This window comes from Cloeon dipterum, chromosome 4, assembly GCF_949628265.1.
Source record: "Cloeon dipterum chromosome 4, ieCloDipt1.1, whole genome shotgun sequence".
In the NCBI taxonomy this organism is placed as follows: domain Eukaryota; kingdom Metazoa; phylum Arthropoda; class Insecta; order Ephemeroptera; family Baetidae; genus Cloeon; species Cloeon dipterum.
Genome location: NC_088789.1, coordinates 9,721,210 through 9,736,998, shown reverse-complemented (window position 1 = coordinate 9,736,998; position 15,789 = coordinate 9,721,210). Strand labels below are relative to the sequence as shown.

The following is a 15,789-nucleotide window of genomic DNA, read 5'->3' as shown; positions in this document are numbered from 1 at the left end:
GAAAATGGAGAATTTTTACGGCAGCAATTTTGTTTTATTGATTCAGGTAAATGTCATAATTCAGCAGCTGAGAGCGTTTTCTCGGATGCCTGGCGTCTTCCCTGCACTCACAGGAATGAATTAATTTCCAGAGTGCGCTGCCGTTCACATCAGATAACAATTTATTGCTGCGAAATTGCATAATGCAATACTACTTACGTGCTCTTCAGAAAGGGGAAAGCCTGATTAATTGGTCATTCAACAACCCAGATGGTTTGATTCATTGAGGTATTTAGTTTGCTTCAAAGATCGTATTTCAAACTAAAATGCCATTTGATACTCAACCGATACAAACACAATTCAATTATTTATTAACGAAGTATTTATATGTGCAACCTTGGCCGGGACACAACTCCTGGCAAATATGCAAAAACGCAACAGGAATAAACCTATTACGTGGGGGAAAGTGAAAACAAGGGACGCATGATTGGTCTATAATGTTTGCTGTCTAACAAAAAGTGCATTGTGATTACGAAAATGTACAATAATTAAAACTATAATTAACTGCATCAAATACATTGAATTATTAAAAATAATTCTGAAACAGATAAATCATTGGGAGACGTTTTGATGCCACATGATATCATGCAGAATGAAAAAGAATGTGTGTGGCTGGAGCTATCATTTAGATTAGAGGCACCGTTCTATTGACATTGTATATGTGCAGAAATTTTAATGGAGAGTAATAAAATTACAATCCGTCAAGAGGGATACATATGTTCAAATGTCCTCCAGAAGTTATACGGAACAAAATCTCAACAGTTTCTCAGATATTAATTAACGTGGAAAATAATTTTAGAGAGAACGTTTTACCTAGAATTCAGCACTAAGCCTTCTTTTCACGAGACTTTTCAAATAATAATCATCTTCTCACAACTTTGCACATTTTAAACAGAGTGTTTCGAATGGAGAAGCTTTGAAAAACTTCTGAATATTCATAGGCATCATGAGCCATCACGTGATTTTTCAATCAGAGTCGCCTGAGGAGGAAGCAGCGAACAACTAGCCAACTTTTCCTTTCGAATCACTTTCTCCGCGGCTGCAAAAATCGGGCAACGCAGGCGCCGGTAGAGCACATTGGCGGCGGTGAGAGTGATCAAAGCGAGCAGCACGAGGGCTAATAAAAATACGCGTGTCCGCATCATTAGCGGAAAAGCGAGGAATGCGGCGGGAGGTGGAAAGTCGGCGTTTGCGGCTTTTAAACAATAACCTAATAAAGGGTGTGCGGCGGCAGCGGCGGCGGCTGCCGCTACGAGAGAGTGTGATTGACACGGGGGTGCGCGGGACCACCCCTTTGCCCTGTGCCGGGCCAATCAGGACCGCCCCTCTCGCCACTCGCTCCGGAGGACTTGTTCTGCTCGATCCTCAGAGTCAGTTCTGCTCGGCCGGCGGTCGCAACAGCAGCAGCAGCACCGGCGTCGTCCCGATGGAGCCGCGGCCTGTCTTCCTCGCCACCCTCCTCTGCTTCTTCGCATCCGGTGAGTGCCGACGGTGGTGCTCGAGCGCACCGCGCTCTCGAGGACTCGGCAGTGCTTCAACGCCGCGCGGCTCTGTACTTCACTTAACCACTTTGCTCGCTCGCAGAGTGGAGGAGTCGGCCGGCCGGCCGCCGCCGCTGGCGAGACCGACTGTGCTTTTAATTAACGCGGCCACTCTGTGCCGTTGCTTCGGTCGAGTTTTCGTGTTGCAAAATTAGCACGTGTTGGTATCAAAGGAGCGGATATTTTTATGCTGCCAGCTGGGAAATTTATTTATAAGCCATTTTCTCACTTGATTAATTGAGATTATTTAGCATGAACCGATGAGTGAAAATTCCTCTCCGGATGCTTTTTGAAATGATGAAACATGCTGGATCAAATTTCGGTTGAATTGCAGTAGTTGATTTCCCCTGCTCTTGGCGGAGTTTTTTCTACTTTACCGATCTCAAAGAAGCCCTCTCTATTTTCTGATAATTAAACGTCCAAACTCCTTATCTATAGATTACATATTTCAAAAGAATGTAAGAATAAGACATTAAAGCTCACATCAGACATATTTTTCAAAAACCAAAAAGGTTTTCACATTTTTTACGGTCATTCTTCAGAAGCTTTTAAAAAAATTCACAATGTGATTTTGGTTACAGTTAAAAAAGGAAAAGTGCGCTGGTAAAAGTATATAAAATTTAATGTTTTTTTATTCCCTCGAGTGGTAAAGTTTGTTTTGTATAGATTAAAAAGTGGGAATATGGCAGGTGATTTTTGTTAAAACATGACTGATTACAAAAATCCAATTAAAGAATGCATAAAAAATTTAGGCCTCTTGAATATTATAAAAATCTAAAAATCTGACCAATTTTTAAGATAAATTGAAAATCTATTACTATTCATTTTTAACTAAAAATATAGTTGAAAGTACGCGTATTTAGGGAATGCGTTTTAGGCAACACAAAACATATGCAGGAATGATTTAAAAAATTAAAATTTTCAGATGGATATTGCGCACAATTAAACCTGGGTACTCTAATTTGGCTCGATACTAGAGATTGGCTGCACTGGACAAAATAACCAAATTGAAAATCATATCACACCAATATTTTGTGGTAAAAAGAGAATTTTGCTGATTCAATCGTTCATTTCATCAATTGATGCGTCATCGAGTTGAGGAAACCACGTCAAAAATCATAACCAGTTGTAATTCAAAACATAAAGCAAATTTGTGGAATTTTCATGTACTAACTGTACGCCCCCGTGAAAGCGTTAGTGATTTCGATTGAACTCACGACGAAAGTACCTCTTGCTTCAAGTAATATATATTAAGTTAGTTCAATTCGTCGCAAACTATTTCATGCCACGTGCTCAAACACAAATCCATATTTACGCGCGTCGCCTATAGTGGTACAGCGCTCACGCCATTTACACAATTTTAGCGATGCTCGAGGCTAAGCAGATTCCTGCGAAATTCCCTTGCAACAGAACACCGTTTCACGGATCTCTTAACAGAAATTTCACAGGTTCTTTGTCGCTCAGAGTTTGTGTGCAAAGCCAGACAAAAAGAGAAACACAATATCAAATTGCTTCCAACGAAGTTAGAGGAGAATGAAATTTCTGCTCATTTAATGACAAACATAAAACACAAAATATAATCGTTTCCATAATTTCACTCTTATATAGAAATGAATGTGTGCGGCTCAATTTGTGAAGTATATAAAAGGTGTTTTAAAAACAGCGAATTTTAAAAAGACTTCGTGGACTTTTTTATAAAAAGAAGACCTTAACTATCAATTAGAGGAATTGTGAATGCTTCACAGATGACCAGTTGGTTAAAGACATATTTTAAGATGATTTAAGTTATTGATCAAACACAGGAAATTAGTACATCGATCGTCAAGGTGTACCTGATCTGTTTGTGAAACCTACAGAAATCTGCTTTCTCATTTTGAACTGGAAAAACCATGCAGATTCGTATCACTTAGACCAATGACTAATTTGAGCCCCTACAACCAGTAGATCTCCAGGCGAAACTGCAGCCCCACGAGTGTCTAAAATTATCCACCGGACACAACAATACGATTTTCAACTCCATGGCTTCTCTGAAACAATTACGTTATGTAATTCCATAACGACCCTTGACATTGCCACTCTATATAAAATTGGAGGAGTCGTCATCTCGGGCGATCAAGTTGTGTTTACGTCAGGTCAAAAGTGGTTCCTGGGGTGCCATCAGCGTCACGCCAGTCCGAAAGAAACGAAAGGAACGCCGCACCGAATATAGACACATTCCGGTGATTTGACAAACCCAATCGGGACTCGTTTTCTTTGTGTGTGATTTCATTTGGTCCGATTCATGAAATATTCATGGTCAATCACTTAAAAAGGGCCGGGCCGGTGGTAAATATTGCAGGGGCGCCACTACGTGAGCCGCGCTCGGGGTGTGTGTCACGTGCCGGCAGATAAGACCGCCACCAACAGCATCCCTCGCCCGCTCTGCTCGCCCGCCAGCCGCCGCCGCTGCCGCCGGCCTGCTCGGATAAGCCAGCCGACTTGCAAAACCTACAAAGGGCCGTTGTCGGAATTTCCTCGCTTGCATTTCCGCCTGATGAGAGTTTCGCGCGTGCGGTGGCCAGCACCCGTCCGCCACGGGAATGTACGTACGCCGCGCAAATGGGATTTTAATCGGCCTCGCCACTTTGTGTTAAATGCTGGCTCTGTTTATTTGCATGCACGCTTTTCTGGGCACATCGGCCGCCAAAATTAAGAGCAATAAAATTAGTTTCTAATGCATTAAACGTTTCGTAAAATTATTGAAAGAGACACAAATTAAATTCGAATCATCCCCGATTGAATGAACTATCTGATTATGCATGGGATCTACGATGTGGAGGAAGTTTGCAGACAGTGAAATATCCTTGCAAATTTTATAGCAGAATTTTATAAGTAGTAAGCGACCGTTAAAATTATATTATTAATCATGCTATACATGTTACCTTGAATTTTTACCAGTTCTTGGTAAGTTTAGTATGTTCAAAATTTCTAATCAACAAATTTATTATTTCTCTTAAGATGGAATTAAACCCTTTCAGCTAAAAAATACTTTTTTTAGTTTCAAAGTAATGTTTATTATGATTATGCGGGACTATTTTGCCCCATGCATTGCCATATCCAGACAAAATAAATTCAGTTTGAACATAATTATAAAAAAAATTAATCTAGGATGCACTACTAATTAAAAAATGGCAGCATGATCTGCGCATGATTAAATAAAAACAGAAACGATAGGAGAGTTTCCAATTATTTAAATTTCATTGTAATATAAAAACATTATACATTTGGTATATAATTGTCTTGCCCAAATTGAATCACCCATAAACTATTGAGTTATTTTATTGCTTGTCTTTATTTTAATAGATAGTGGTATTAAGTTTTACAACTTATCTCAAATTTAGTTCAAAATATTGCCAAATTATTTGAAATCCTGACAATAAATTTTTTTCACGCTTCTGATTCGAAACAACGTTGCAGACTTACTTGGCTTTGGTCTGACTCGTCTGACTAAAAACGATAAGTAGATGAAATGTTTCAATTTCCTTTTTCCACTTGAGACACAAAAACATTATCAGTTGTTTTACACCAACGCTCTAGTTACACCGTCTAAAAATGCATTTGTGCGGTCGTTTGGCATTGTGGTTCGCAACTTGTCAGCATTTGCGAGTAAGGCTAATTTATGTGCAGCGCAGGGTGAGACAAACAGCAGGCCCGGCTGGTCATCTGCACGGCAGCATGGCTGTAGGCCAGATAACCGCTGCCGTAATCACTTTGATACAAACGGCCTCGGCGATAAGAACTCCTCTGCTTGCAAATTATAGGTTCTCTGCGGTGCGCTATCGCTGCTTTTAATAAGGCCGCCGCTCTTGTTCCACCCCCGCTCTATTCGACGCTCGGTCTCGTTTCGCCTAATTTATGGTCGTCATCCACGCGTGCTATTTTTGTAATCAATTCTCTCTGCAGCGCGCTGGCTTGTGTGCTAACTCAATTAATTCCGACCGCAGATATATTTATGTCTGCGCGCGTTTCGCAGAGCACCGAGGTGCATGTACACACTCACACGCCGCGCCACCTATGTGGCTAGAAGGATTAAATTCTGCTTGCGAACGCTGCTTTACCCATAATCGACGTTGATTTAGTGCGCGGGTCAACCGTATGCTTGGCTGATATTTATATCGCGTTCAACTGCGTTTCCTGCTTCAAATCATAGCGAAGATTAAAGAAGCGAGCAAAATAGTTGAGTGAATTCAACCAAGGCAAACTGATGCTTGTTGGATTGATCGAAGCAGCTGCGTTAATTCAGGATGAGCAAGAGGGTCAAATTATTACATTCACTCACGATTTTGGAAAAAAAAGCGTACTCAACTTTGTATAATAAATAATCTGAAAGTAACATTATTACCTCCCTGGAAGTGTTACTATTTTTAATCGTATATATAAAAAATGATGTTCTAAATAGAAAATAAACCTTCAAATGCAAAATTTTTCAAAGGCACTTTTCCCTACAAATCAATTTGACTGGGAATTATTATATGGTAGACGAAATGTTCTTCTTCTTTACAATTTCGGGGGAAAGAGGGGGAATTTCACTCATTGAAAAAGCTTAAAGGATGGAATTTTCGGCTATTATATTTTTGTAAGAGGAGGTTTTTTGGTGAGTGGCGGAGTTTCGAAAGGTTTCTTCACTCCTCTTTGTGATTGCGCTGAGCAATGAGAGCAGTAGTCGATCGTTTCCAACGACTGGTTGCCAGCAGTTTACGTTACGGAGTCGAATTTTGTTTTATAGGCATTACTGATGAAGTTTGAGAGGCTGAAACAGCTGCTGGCGACCCTCTTAGCCACCATCCGTAGTACAATCCACACAGAGTGGAGCAGCAATTGTACAATATTGTTACCGATATTGATTATACACGGAAAATTTTTTTCAGAATAGGTTGAAATCAAAACAAGAAATTTCAACCAGTTTTGCAGCAAGTTTTAATTCCAATAATTAGATGTTTCTCAAATTCACATCAGAATTTGCGTTTAACAACCGATCACACCATGAAAAGAAACTTTTAATTAAGAGTGGACACCTTAGATGGAATTTCCAATTGAAATACCACTAAACTATTGCAAATATTAAGGCAAAGCAGGTATTAGCTGGAAGGATGAATAACATAAATAATTGCTTCTTAACGTCTCTACACGATTCTCTTAAAATGGCAATCTTGTTATCTAGGCTATCTATGAATATGAAAGCGCAATGGGCACTGCAGAAACACAAAAGAAATCAACGATCGTTGAAATTCACTGTATTTTTAGGTTAATGTCGAAGAACGAGGAAAATGGGGACTGTCATAAACGACTCAATTACTTGTATGTGAGTGGATTGAAAAGAGAAGAATAAGAATGCGTCCTTGATGCCGCGCACCGATGACAAGGGGATGAGAGGATAGTTAAAGGCAAACTCGCTGTGCTGCTTTCTCATTCCACTTAAAAAATAATGAGCTAGTTATGAATAGCCAAGCGACGAAAGAGAGAGAGAGAGAGAGAGAGAGAGAGAGAGAGAGAGATTTACGAAAATCCACTGGAAATATCGCTCCTTTATGCAAAGCGGGACACAGACGAGGAGCAGAGCGAAGAGAGAAGTCGAGGACCCACACTCAAATTTTATTCACGTGGAAGGAAATAATAAATTTGGCCCTCTCGCCGAGATTGATTTTCCCCATTGTGAAAAAGCGGCCTTACCGACACTTTGCATAATAAAAAGTCGGGGCGGGGTCGGCCGCTCGCGGACGGCGAGAATTCTAAATTATCTGACTAGAGTGAATGCAAAAACTAACTTTTGATGATGGCGAAATGGTCGGGGCGTGGTGCTCGCGCAGGTAAATGCTTCCAAGCACGCTATTACCACCAGGATAATGTCTTCTCCGCCGCCGCGCCAGCCGTGAATGAAAGATGCACTTTTGCTAGAGCTGCGAATGTTTTGCATTTTCTTTGCCTCGCTTCCTGCTCCATCCGCAGCACCTGCTTTGTTTCGAGGCCGCCCGCGCGCCGGGGCAATTTGCACGTCAGCTTATTTATATGTCACGCGTTGTTGGGCTCATTATATTGCCCACCTAAATAGACCATTGCACGAGGAGAGGAAAAGTGAGCTCGTTTGCTGAATGGCGTCGCCGACGTTCCTGGAAATTTGTTTGCGCCTTTGTCTTCAAATGATAAAGCTCAGAAAGCGCGTCGTCGCTATTTGTGGGGAAGTGGCCTAAATGGCGGGTGGGCACCAACAAAAACTTCAACCACTCAGATGCTAATGACCATGTACAAAGAAAATCAGGACCCTCTTTATTTGCAAGATTTGTAGAAAACCAAATAAAAATACCACAACTTGAAATGTATGATATAATTATTATGTATTTTACGAGCTCAAATTAACACATAATTTTCCTATAATTGAGGACGAGGCAAAATTATAAATAATTTTTATAATACAAATTTGTGTGGTTTTTTCAGTTGAAAATATGAGTATGAAAAAATTAATCATAGGGAAATTTTTTATCAAGTGAAAAATTGATTATTGATTCCAAGTTAAAAAGTAAAATATATTGAATTAAAATTAACATTAAACTCTATAAAAAAATATAAAACCTTTTGCATTGCAAAAATGATGTTAATATAATGTAGCCGTGATTTTGGCTCACAATAAGCAGTACTACTGACGCCACCCACCGATAAAATAATCAGCCGCTATAACGAGCAGAAATTCGGCTGAAGCCGGTCCAGCTGCTCAAAATTAAGTGGCTGAGACTTTTAAACCGAATCACTCTTCATGAAAAAAGATAATAAACAATCATGCATAACTTCGTATATATTATAGTTCAAACTGTGTTTTTAATTATGCAAGCTATATCGGCAAGCTTCAACCAGTACAATTAGAACGACATTTCCTGCGTTTTCCAGAACCGAACCGAGTTCTCCCGCAAGTTCGCTCAAACACCTTCCATCGCGTAAACTTGGGAAGCAGCCTAATTCGGTTGCAGTCCCGCATCTCGTCGTCAAGTCAAGCAAGTGAGCAGAGAATGCCAAAGTTATTTGGTGGTGACGAGCAAGATTTCGCTTGCAAGATAACGTAGAGTGCGCAAATAGCGCGTTTGTTTGACTGTTTGTTTGCGTGTGTTTGTTTGTTTGCTTGTTTGCCTTTGTCTTGCACCGCGTGAATTACAAGTAACTGCAAACAAATACGTGTACGAACGTACACCTCTGTCATTACACTTTTGCCGCACACGCGCGCGCTCTCTGCCCGTCGGGGGCTGGGATCGAAAATCACGTTTGAAACACGCACATCTGCGGGTGCCTGCTCTCATGAGTATCTCATTTCTCACGATCAGGTTCACTTTTGTATCATTCCAGGGGTTTCTGAACAACTGTCTCCTGTAAATCATTATTATACTTTATTCTGTGTGCCTCTAGTGTGATATTGGATAATGTTTGATTGAATGGCAAAAGATACCGCTCTCTCTGACTTGTTATTTGAAACAATCCTTATAGTTATGCGTTATGCGTAACTGAGTATGGCTTTAGTAGGAAAAATAAATTCGGTTTGCTATGATTTTGACACGAAATATTTTTGAAAAATGTTCAAATGTATACACTGTATATGCACTGCACAAGGGCACAGACCAACAAGGCTCAACCTTGTTCCGATCCAAAATAATAATCCTGTCTTAAGGAAAAGACAACGAAAATATAAACTGATTCGTTTAAAATCAAGTAAAGCTAGTGTGGGTACGTGGAGCCGTGACAGAAATGCGTCTTTTATTCAAGTCTCGTGGTTGAAGTATTAGTAATCAAGACTGTGAAATTACATGAATAATCAAAATCACAAATACAATAAACAATTATAACAATGAAAATATTACATCTGACTATAAACAATTATGACACTTACCCCGTAGTGCGGGTCTTTTTAATATTAGATCTCTAAGTTTCTAGAATATCCTCGCACGAATTCTCATCCTAGCCGGAGAGAGATTATTTTTCGTTAGACTGCTGTCGTGCGAGGCTCAAGGTGCAGTAGGGGACAAGGTGCAGTAAGGGTGCAATGCTTGTCGCACACCTTTGTGCTGCCACCTGGCGATACAGGTTTAAATGCAAAATATTCATTAGGACAGTAGTGGCGAGGAGGCACCACACTAGTTTTTGAGTTAAGGACACATTTCCATCGGACGAGATAACCACTAATTTAAAAAATTTTTAAAAAAATAACATTTCATCAACAACCTTCAGGATAACGGTTGCATAACTTCTATTTTCCTTGGGTGACCCTCTGAAATGGGATTCTGTCAATTGTTAGGAAGTTTTTCTCGTGAGTCATAAAAACAGGGACGATTTGGAAAGTCCAAATCCTCCACTTTATCAGTGTAGGGGACGGATGGCGCGAGCACCAAATATTGGCTCAGGATAAAAACGCATCAACGTGCAGATTCAATTTCTCTTAGCCGACAGAGAAATCGGGGCTGCCGTTTGTTCCCACGAACCAGCGGAGTGGTGGTTACTCTGATTCAATTTCGACTTTCGAGCAAGTTTCAGCAATGAAGGATGTTGATGTTGCGTGAAAATAAGTAGTGAGGGCGAGCCGCAATCGATTAGGTGCACAATGGGCTCGGAAACGCGCGTTGATCTTAAGGGGCTGGTGATTTGCGAGCGCGGTCTGCGGTTTGATGTTTCTGTTAACGCGTCCGTTCGTGTTTTCCATTTGGCTTTTGGTGCGCTCGTGCCGGCTCGCAGTTCATCACAGGGCACGCGAGCATTATTTATTCCTCGAGGGCTCGAGCTAGCTGCTCGCTCGCATTAAAAGTGTAATTAAAAATCCCTCTGTTTGTCCAGGACTAATTGCGAGGCCCTCCACTAGAGCCAATTCGCTAATGGCTCCCGCTTTTTATGGCCTACTTGGCCCACCGGCACCGCACACTTTTGCCTGTCTTTTCTGGATAATTGAATTTCAAGTGCGGAGTGAGTTTTTGCTGTTGGTTTCTCCCTAGTTATCAAGAATATTTAGAGTAAATTGCAAAAATATATAACGAAAATGAACACTCCGTCAACATTTTGAGTTTTAATAAGGAAGTAATTTTACGTTGTAGCGTTGACTTTACCTTCCAGTGATTTTTTTAACAAAATCTTTTGATTCAATTTAGAAATGATTATTATAGTTTTTGTAACTTAGATTTTTCGCGAATTTGATCGTTTTGAAAGAAGCTTGGCTGGGAATTGTTAACTAAAACTATAAATTTCGAAATGGATCTAATTTTTTCTCTTTTTATCGAGTTTATTTAGAATAAATATTTATCAGCCGCAAGTAAGTATTTTTTAGTTCAAATATGGCTTTCAGATTCATTCAGTTGAAAATGTAAAATATCGGAAGTCGTACGCGTGAATGAAAAAATGGCGTTGGATTTTCTCTCTAATAATTTTTTGATTGCCATGGCTGTCCCATAAACATTTCCCAGGCAGTTAATTGCCCTTAAAATTTTTATACCCATCATTTAGGAGTTGATAGAACAGATAAATTGACTCATAAAAACGTTTCATCATTCGGATTATCTAATGCAGCAGTGTCCTTCGCTTGCAAAAAGGATGGATTTGCAAGAACAGAACACGGATACAGTCGAGAGTGGGAGGAGGAGTAGAGCGTTAATCTGATAGTTGCCGGGCAGACGCGAGTTTTTATGAGTGGTTAGATCGGAGGCTGGGCGCCCGAGAGTCGCATCCTGAGGCGCCAGCGAGGCGCCGCTGATCCGACTGACCTACTATTTATGCCAAATGACGGCGTATATACAGTATATAAAAAGTGTAGCGTTCCCCGCATGATGAAGTCTGTACAGGCTATATCTGCTGCACAGCACAAAAGCCTTTTCTTACATGCATAAAAATTTATCTCGAAAAAATAGACAAGCGAGTAAGGCTTCTGGCGAAATACAGAGCGCGCAGAACGCTACATAAAACACGACCGTGAACTGACCCACTGCGGGCTGGATGAAAATTTCCACGACGCGCGTGGTGCAGTCGTCGGCTTTTGCGATACATTGCCGCGGGAAGATGAAAAATGTGTCTCTCTTCTGCACAGAATTTGTATTGATTATGACGTGAATTTGCCACTGACGCGCTGCTATCCCTCAAAGCTACAATTTCATCACAAAGAGCGGTAGAGACAATATTGAAAAAGGCTGTTCATTTGTTGCCTTTGTAAAAAAGACTTTACTGCATGTATATAAAAGAATAGAGTGCATTCAGAGGAGGGCCTAAACGGGGTTGTTTGCTATTCTGCGAGATGAAAGTACAAATCTGCAACAGCCTGGATACATTTCCATTGTACTCAACTTTTAACAAGCAGATGGCTCGCACTGAAAAATAATCTAGAAGAAATGCGAGGCATTTTCCAAATGCGCGGGACACATTCAGTCATTCCCATTCTCACAAATTATGAACTAGCGCAATACGCTTTGGTGATTGCAATTTTTGTTCTCCGCCCATTTGTGAGTTATTAATTAAAATTACTTATTAATTTTTATTGATTGGGATGGCTGTTTGATGTAAATAATTTTGCCATTAAATGTTGAGCCGCTTGACATTTATGAAATAAGGGATGATGAAAACAGAGGATGTGAAAGCTCAAAAGTGCTTGATAGGATTAACTTTTCATGCAATTAGTCGATTTTTTTATAACAGAGTTCTTTTTATGAGCGTCGCTTTTACTGCGTTACCGATAATGTAAAAAATTTATGAAATATGATTGTTTGTTTCAGCCGTACATGCAAGTTGGGAGGAATGGTGGACCTATGACGGAATCTCAGGTAAATATAATAAAACCATAATTAAGTTTACTGAAAAAACTATTGCTCAGTGAAAATTTAATTATTCAGGAAGCAAATTTAACAAATTAAATCTTGCATGTTTGTAACACATCAAATAGAGTCTGCTATGGATTTGCCTATCCAGGTGCACGGGTGTGCGTTTCTCTCAGTAAGCGGGTCACACCTTGCACGAGTTGTGATGGAAAAAGTTTATTCAATACGAATTGTTTCCGAGAGGCAACTAGCTCTTTCTCTCCTCCTTAGCTCATGTGAGCCAAAGAAGTTTCCTCGCTCACTCTTTTCGAGATGTGTGCCTGCCTGCGTTGGCCCGACTTCTTTATCAACGATATATGTACGGTCCGAGCCACCGCGCTGGGCGTTTTACCTGTCCGCTGCCAAATTTATTCCTGCGTGCCAAGTAACCGAAACTCGAGCCAAACGGAACCGCCGGCGCTTCGCTCTGAAATATCGCCTCTCTTCTCCGTGGTTTTGGTAAATCTTAATTATGGGAAGAGGAGATGGTATTTCACGTCATGGCTCACCTCAGAGGGAGGTTTTTCCTTCTGAAACTGCGTATGAGATCCTGCTACAATTCTTCGAAATTTTTATTATTTGATTTCAAGGTAAATTCATTCCAACCTGCAAGAAATGCCATCAGGTAAAAATCTATGTCTAACATGCAAATGAAATGTCTAATTTACGGCGGTGAGAAAAGTTGTCGGGGCAGCTCAGTTAATAAAAATGGGTTTGAAAACCAACTTTTTGCTCCTAAAAGCTTTTGCGCTCTCTAATATAATCAGAAAAGTGCGTCTGGGCTTTGACAAATGGAATCACTTTTGTTTGTCATCGGACTGCGACAGCGAGTGAGCGAGTTCGGCTTTTTGTCAGGCAAGCGCGCTTGTTGTGGTTGCATAACTAGGTAGGTTTGTCGGCTGCGGTCGCTGGATCGCTCTAAAATCCACTTTCCGCTTCATCGTGGGCTCCAAACTACCGCGCTGATTTAGTCAGTTGGCGAAATCAGTCTGGGACAACCGAAACTGCTGCAATTTTCAAAGTAAAAAAGTGAGTGCTCAACTGTGAAAAACGAATGGAATGAGCAGCGTGCTTGTAATTGGTTTTTTCCAGTGTGTAAATTCAACAACTGTCAAAAACAAATTTGTTTTTGCAAAAGCGAGCAAAGGGCGGATTTTTATATCAAACTGTTGGCTAATTTTTGCCCATTTGAGTGTTAAGTTTGCTAATGGGATTAATTACGTACACGACTTTTGAATTGCTCACACAAAGTGGCCGCAAATCTCGGTGCTAACGAATTATTCTCTGTTTGAATTGCGGAATGCTAATAACTCTAGCGCATACCACAAATCGAGTTTATGTGGTGTTTGTTTTTATTGGGACAAACTGTAGCATTTTAAGACTTTATTTGAACATTTTAGTCAAGTCTGTTATTTCATGCCGTTTTATGGATTGATTTTTGGTCGTTAGCGAGAAGACTAACTTTCTGGGATTTTCGGCATGAGCTCAATAAATAAATACAAAGTTATATGCTGCTAAACTAGTCACTTTTAGACATATAATGGGCAATACGTTTCAGGTTTCCCAATTTACTCATTGTCGATGCTTTTCCTAAATAAAAATAGTCAGCCAACAATTAAAATCATGCAAATTTTTCCCCTATTAAATATACTTTTGTGTATCTAAAAAGGTGTCATTATATATAAAAAAAACGCAGCAGTGCGTGAGAAAATATATAAAAAGTCAATATTTTCTCTTATTTCGATTTTTCAACTTGCTCTCATGCGTGCAAGTGAACTGTAGTCTTATTTTATTCATGCCTGTTGTACACCTGTGGCGTTTCTTAAATAAATATATAAAAATTACCATCCAGATATTTATGTTTCAGAGAGTTACATTGCTATTTTGCAGCTGCAGATTTAACTGAAAAATCAATTATTCAATTGAATAAAATTCTCAAATCCACTAATGATGATGATATAGAGTAATGCATTGGAAAATATTCCAGGCAAAAATCACAGAACACATTAAGAGCACCCCTCGGTAGAGACCAAAGAGACAGAACGTGGACAAAAAGCGGAGGAGATGCACATAAGGAGAAATGATATAATAACATAAAAAAACTGCGAGTTGATAAGCACGAAAGTCAAGACGCGTGGAGAGAGGGCAATAAATTGGCGAAGCACTGACAATAAGTCGTGTCGCACGCGCGGGGCACTGGATTACACATAATGGAGTGGCAAGGAGCAGCCGCGAGGAAGAAGCGGCTGCTTTCCCGCGCGCTGCAAGGGCTCTAGGGCGGCTGGGGGTGCGGGTGGTCTTGCCGGTCCAGTGAATTGCGCTCACTCGACGGCATTTTTGCTCCGTCGGCGCGCGCGGTGACGCCGGGATGGAGCTCGTTAGTGGCGGCATTATGAGCACTGCCGGCAAAATCAACACTAATGACCCGCTGTTTAAAATATTCATCGCTTATTGACTCGCGTAAGTCGCATAAGCGGGGCGCGCGCGCCTCTGGCTGCTGCGCTGTCATTATCTGTTGTTTTGTGCGGACACCGACACCGTCCTCAAAGCAGCCGACTGAGTGCCACCCACTCGTGCAAACAAGCAAACAAACAAACGACAGAAAGCAGTGCTGCGCGCAGCCTAATGATTTTCACAGTGCGCGATTCGTGAATATCAGATATACATTGAGTTTTTCACCCGGCCGCGCTCAAACTGTGATTGTGCTCTCGAACTATCGTTTTGTCGTGTTTCTCCTGAATAATTTGTCGAGATTTTTTCTGCGTGGTGATAAAAGAGAATTTATTACGATGTTTTCCTGAAATGCAAAAACCGATTTGTATTCAAACAAACGCCAACATATACCATGGCTCTAATGACAAACGATTACGAAGTCGAAATCGTCACAAAGGTTCGTTATTCGAAGAGATTTTTGTAGGGCTGTGGATTAAAGAATGTTTTTAGGAAATTATTTGATATTTTTCGAATTATATATTTTGTCTTCACATTGTTTTAAGCATTTTTACACGTAATTGATACATTAAAATTTCAAAGATTCATTTTACAAAACATAAGTGATAAATTGTAAAATTTAGATTAAAGTGCGGAATCACTAGCCTAATTCTCCATTCACCCGATATACCCTTATATCAATTTTAATTGGTTCTTTAAGGCTCTCACTTTATATTGATTGGACCAGATTTAGACATGTTGTTTACTCGATTGAAATAAGTTGGTATAATTAAAATAGGAAGAGCTCAGCTAAATTAAAAAGTCATAACGCATTTCATTTGTTGTATGCAAGCTCTAAGAAATAAAAATGTCATTTTCTGTTAGAAAATTATTTTTTTTAGAAGTGGTCCAAAGGGTATTTATTATGATGCCCTTAC

At 40.2% G+C, this 15,789-nt stretch overlaps 1 protein-coding gene across 1 annotated transcript in view; it reads left to right on the top strand.

Moving 5' to 3' along the window:
- Positions 1-1,304: 1,304 nt before the first annotated feature.
- Positions 1,305-15,789, top strand: part of CARPA (Carbonic anhydrase-related protein A) — a 39,433-nt gene continuing 24,948 nt past the window's right edge. Inside the window, exons 1-2 of the mRNA XM_065490024.1 lie at positions 1,305-1,517; positions 12,341-12,388. Of these exons, the coding sequence (XP_065346096.1) occupies positions 1,466-1,517; positions 12,341-12,388 (100 nt within the window). The 5' untranslated portion in view covers positions 1,305-1,465. The remainder of the gene's footprint in view (positions 1,518-12,340; positions 12,389-15,789) is intronic.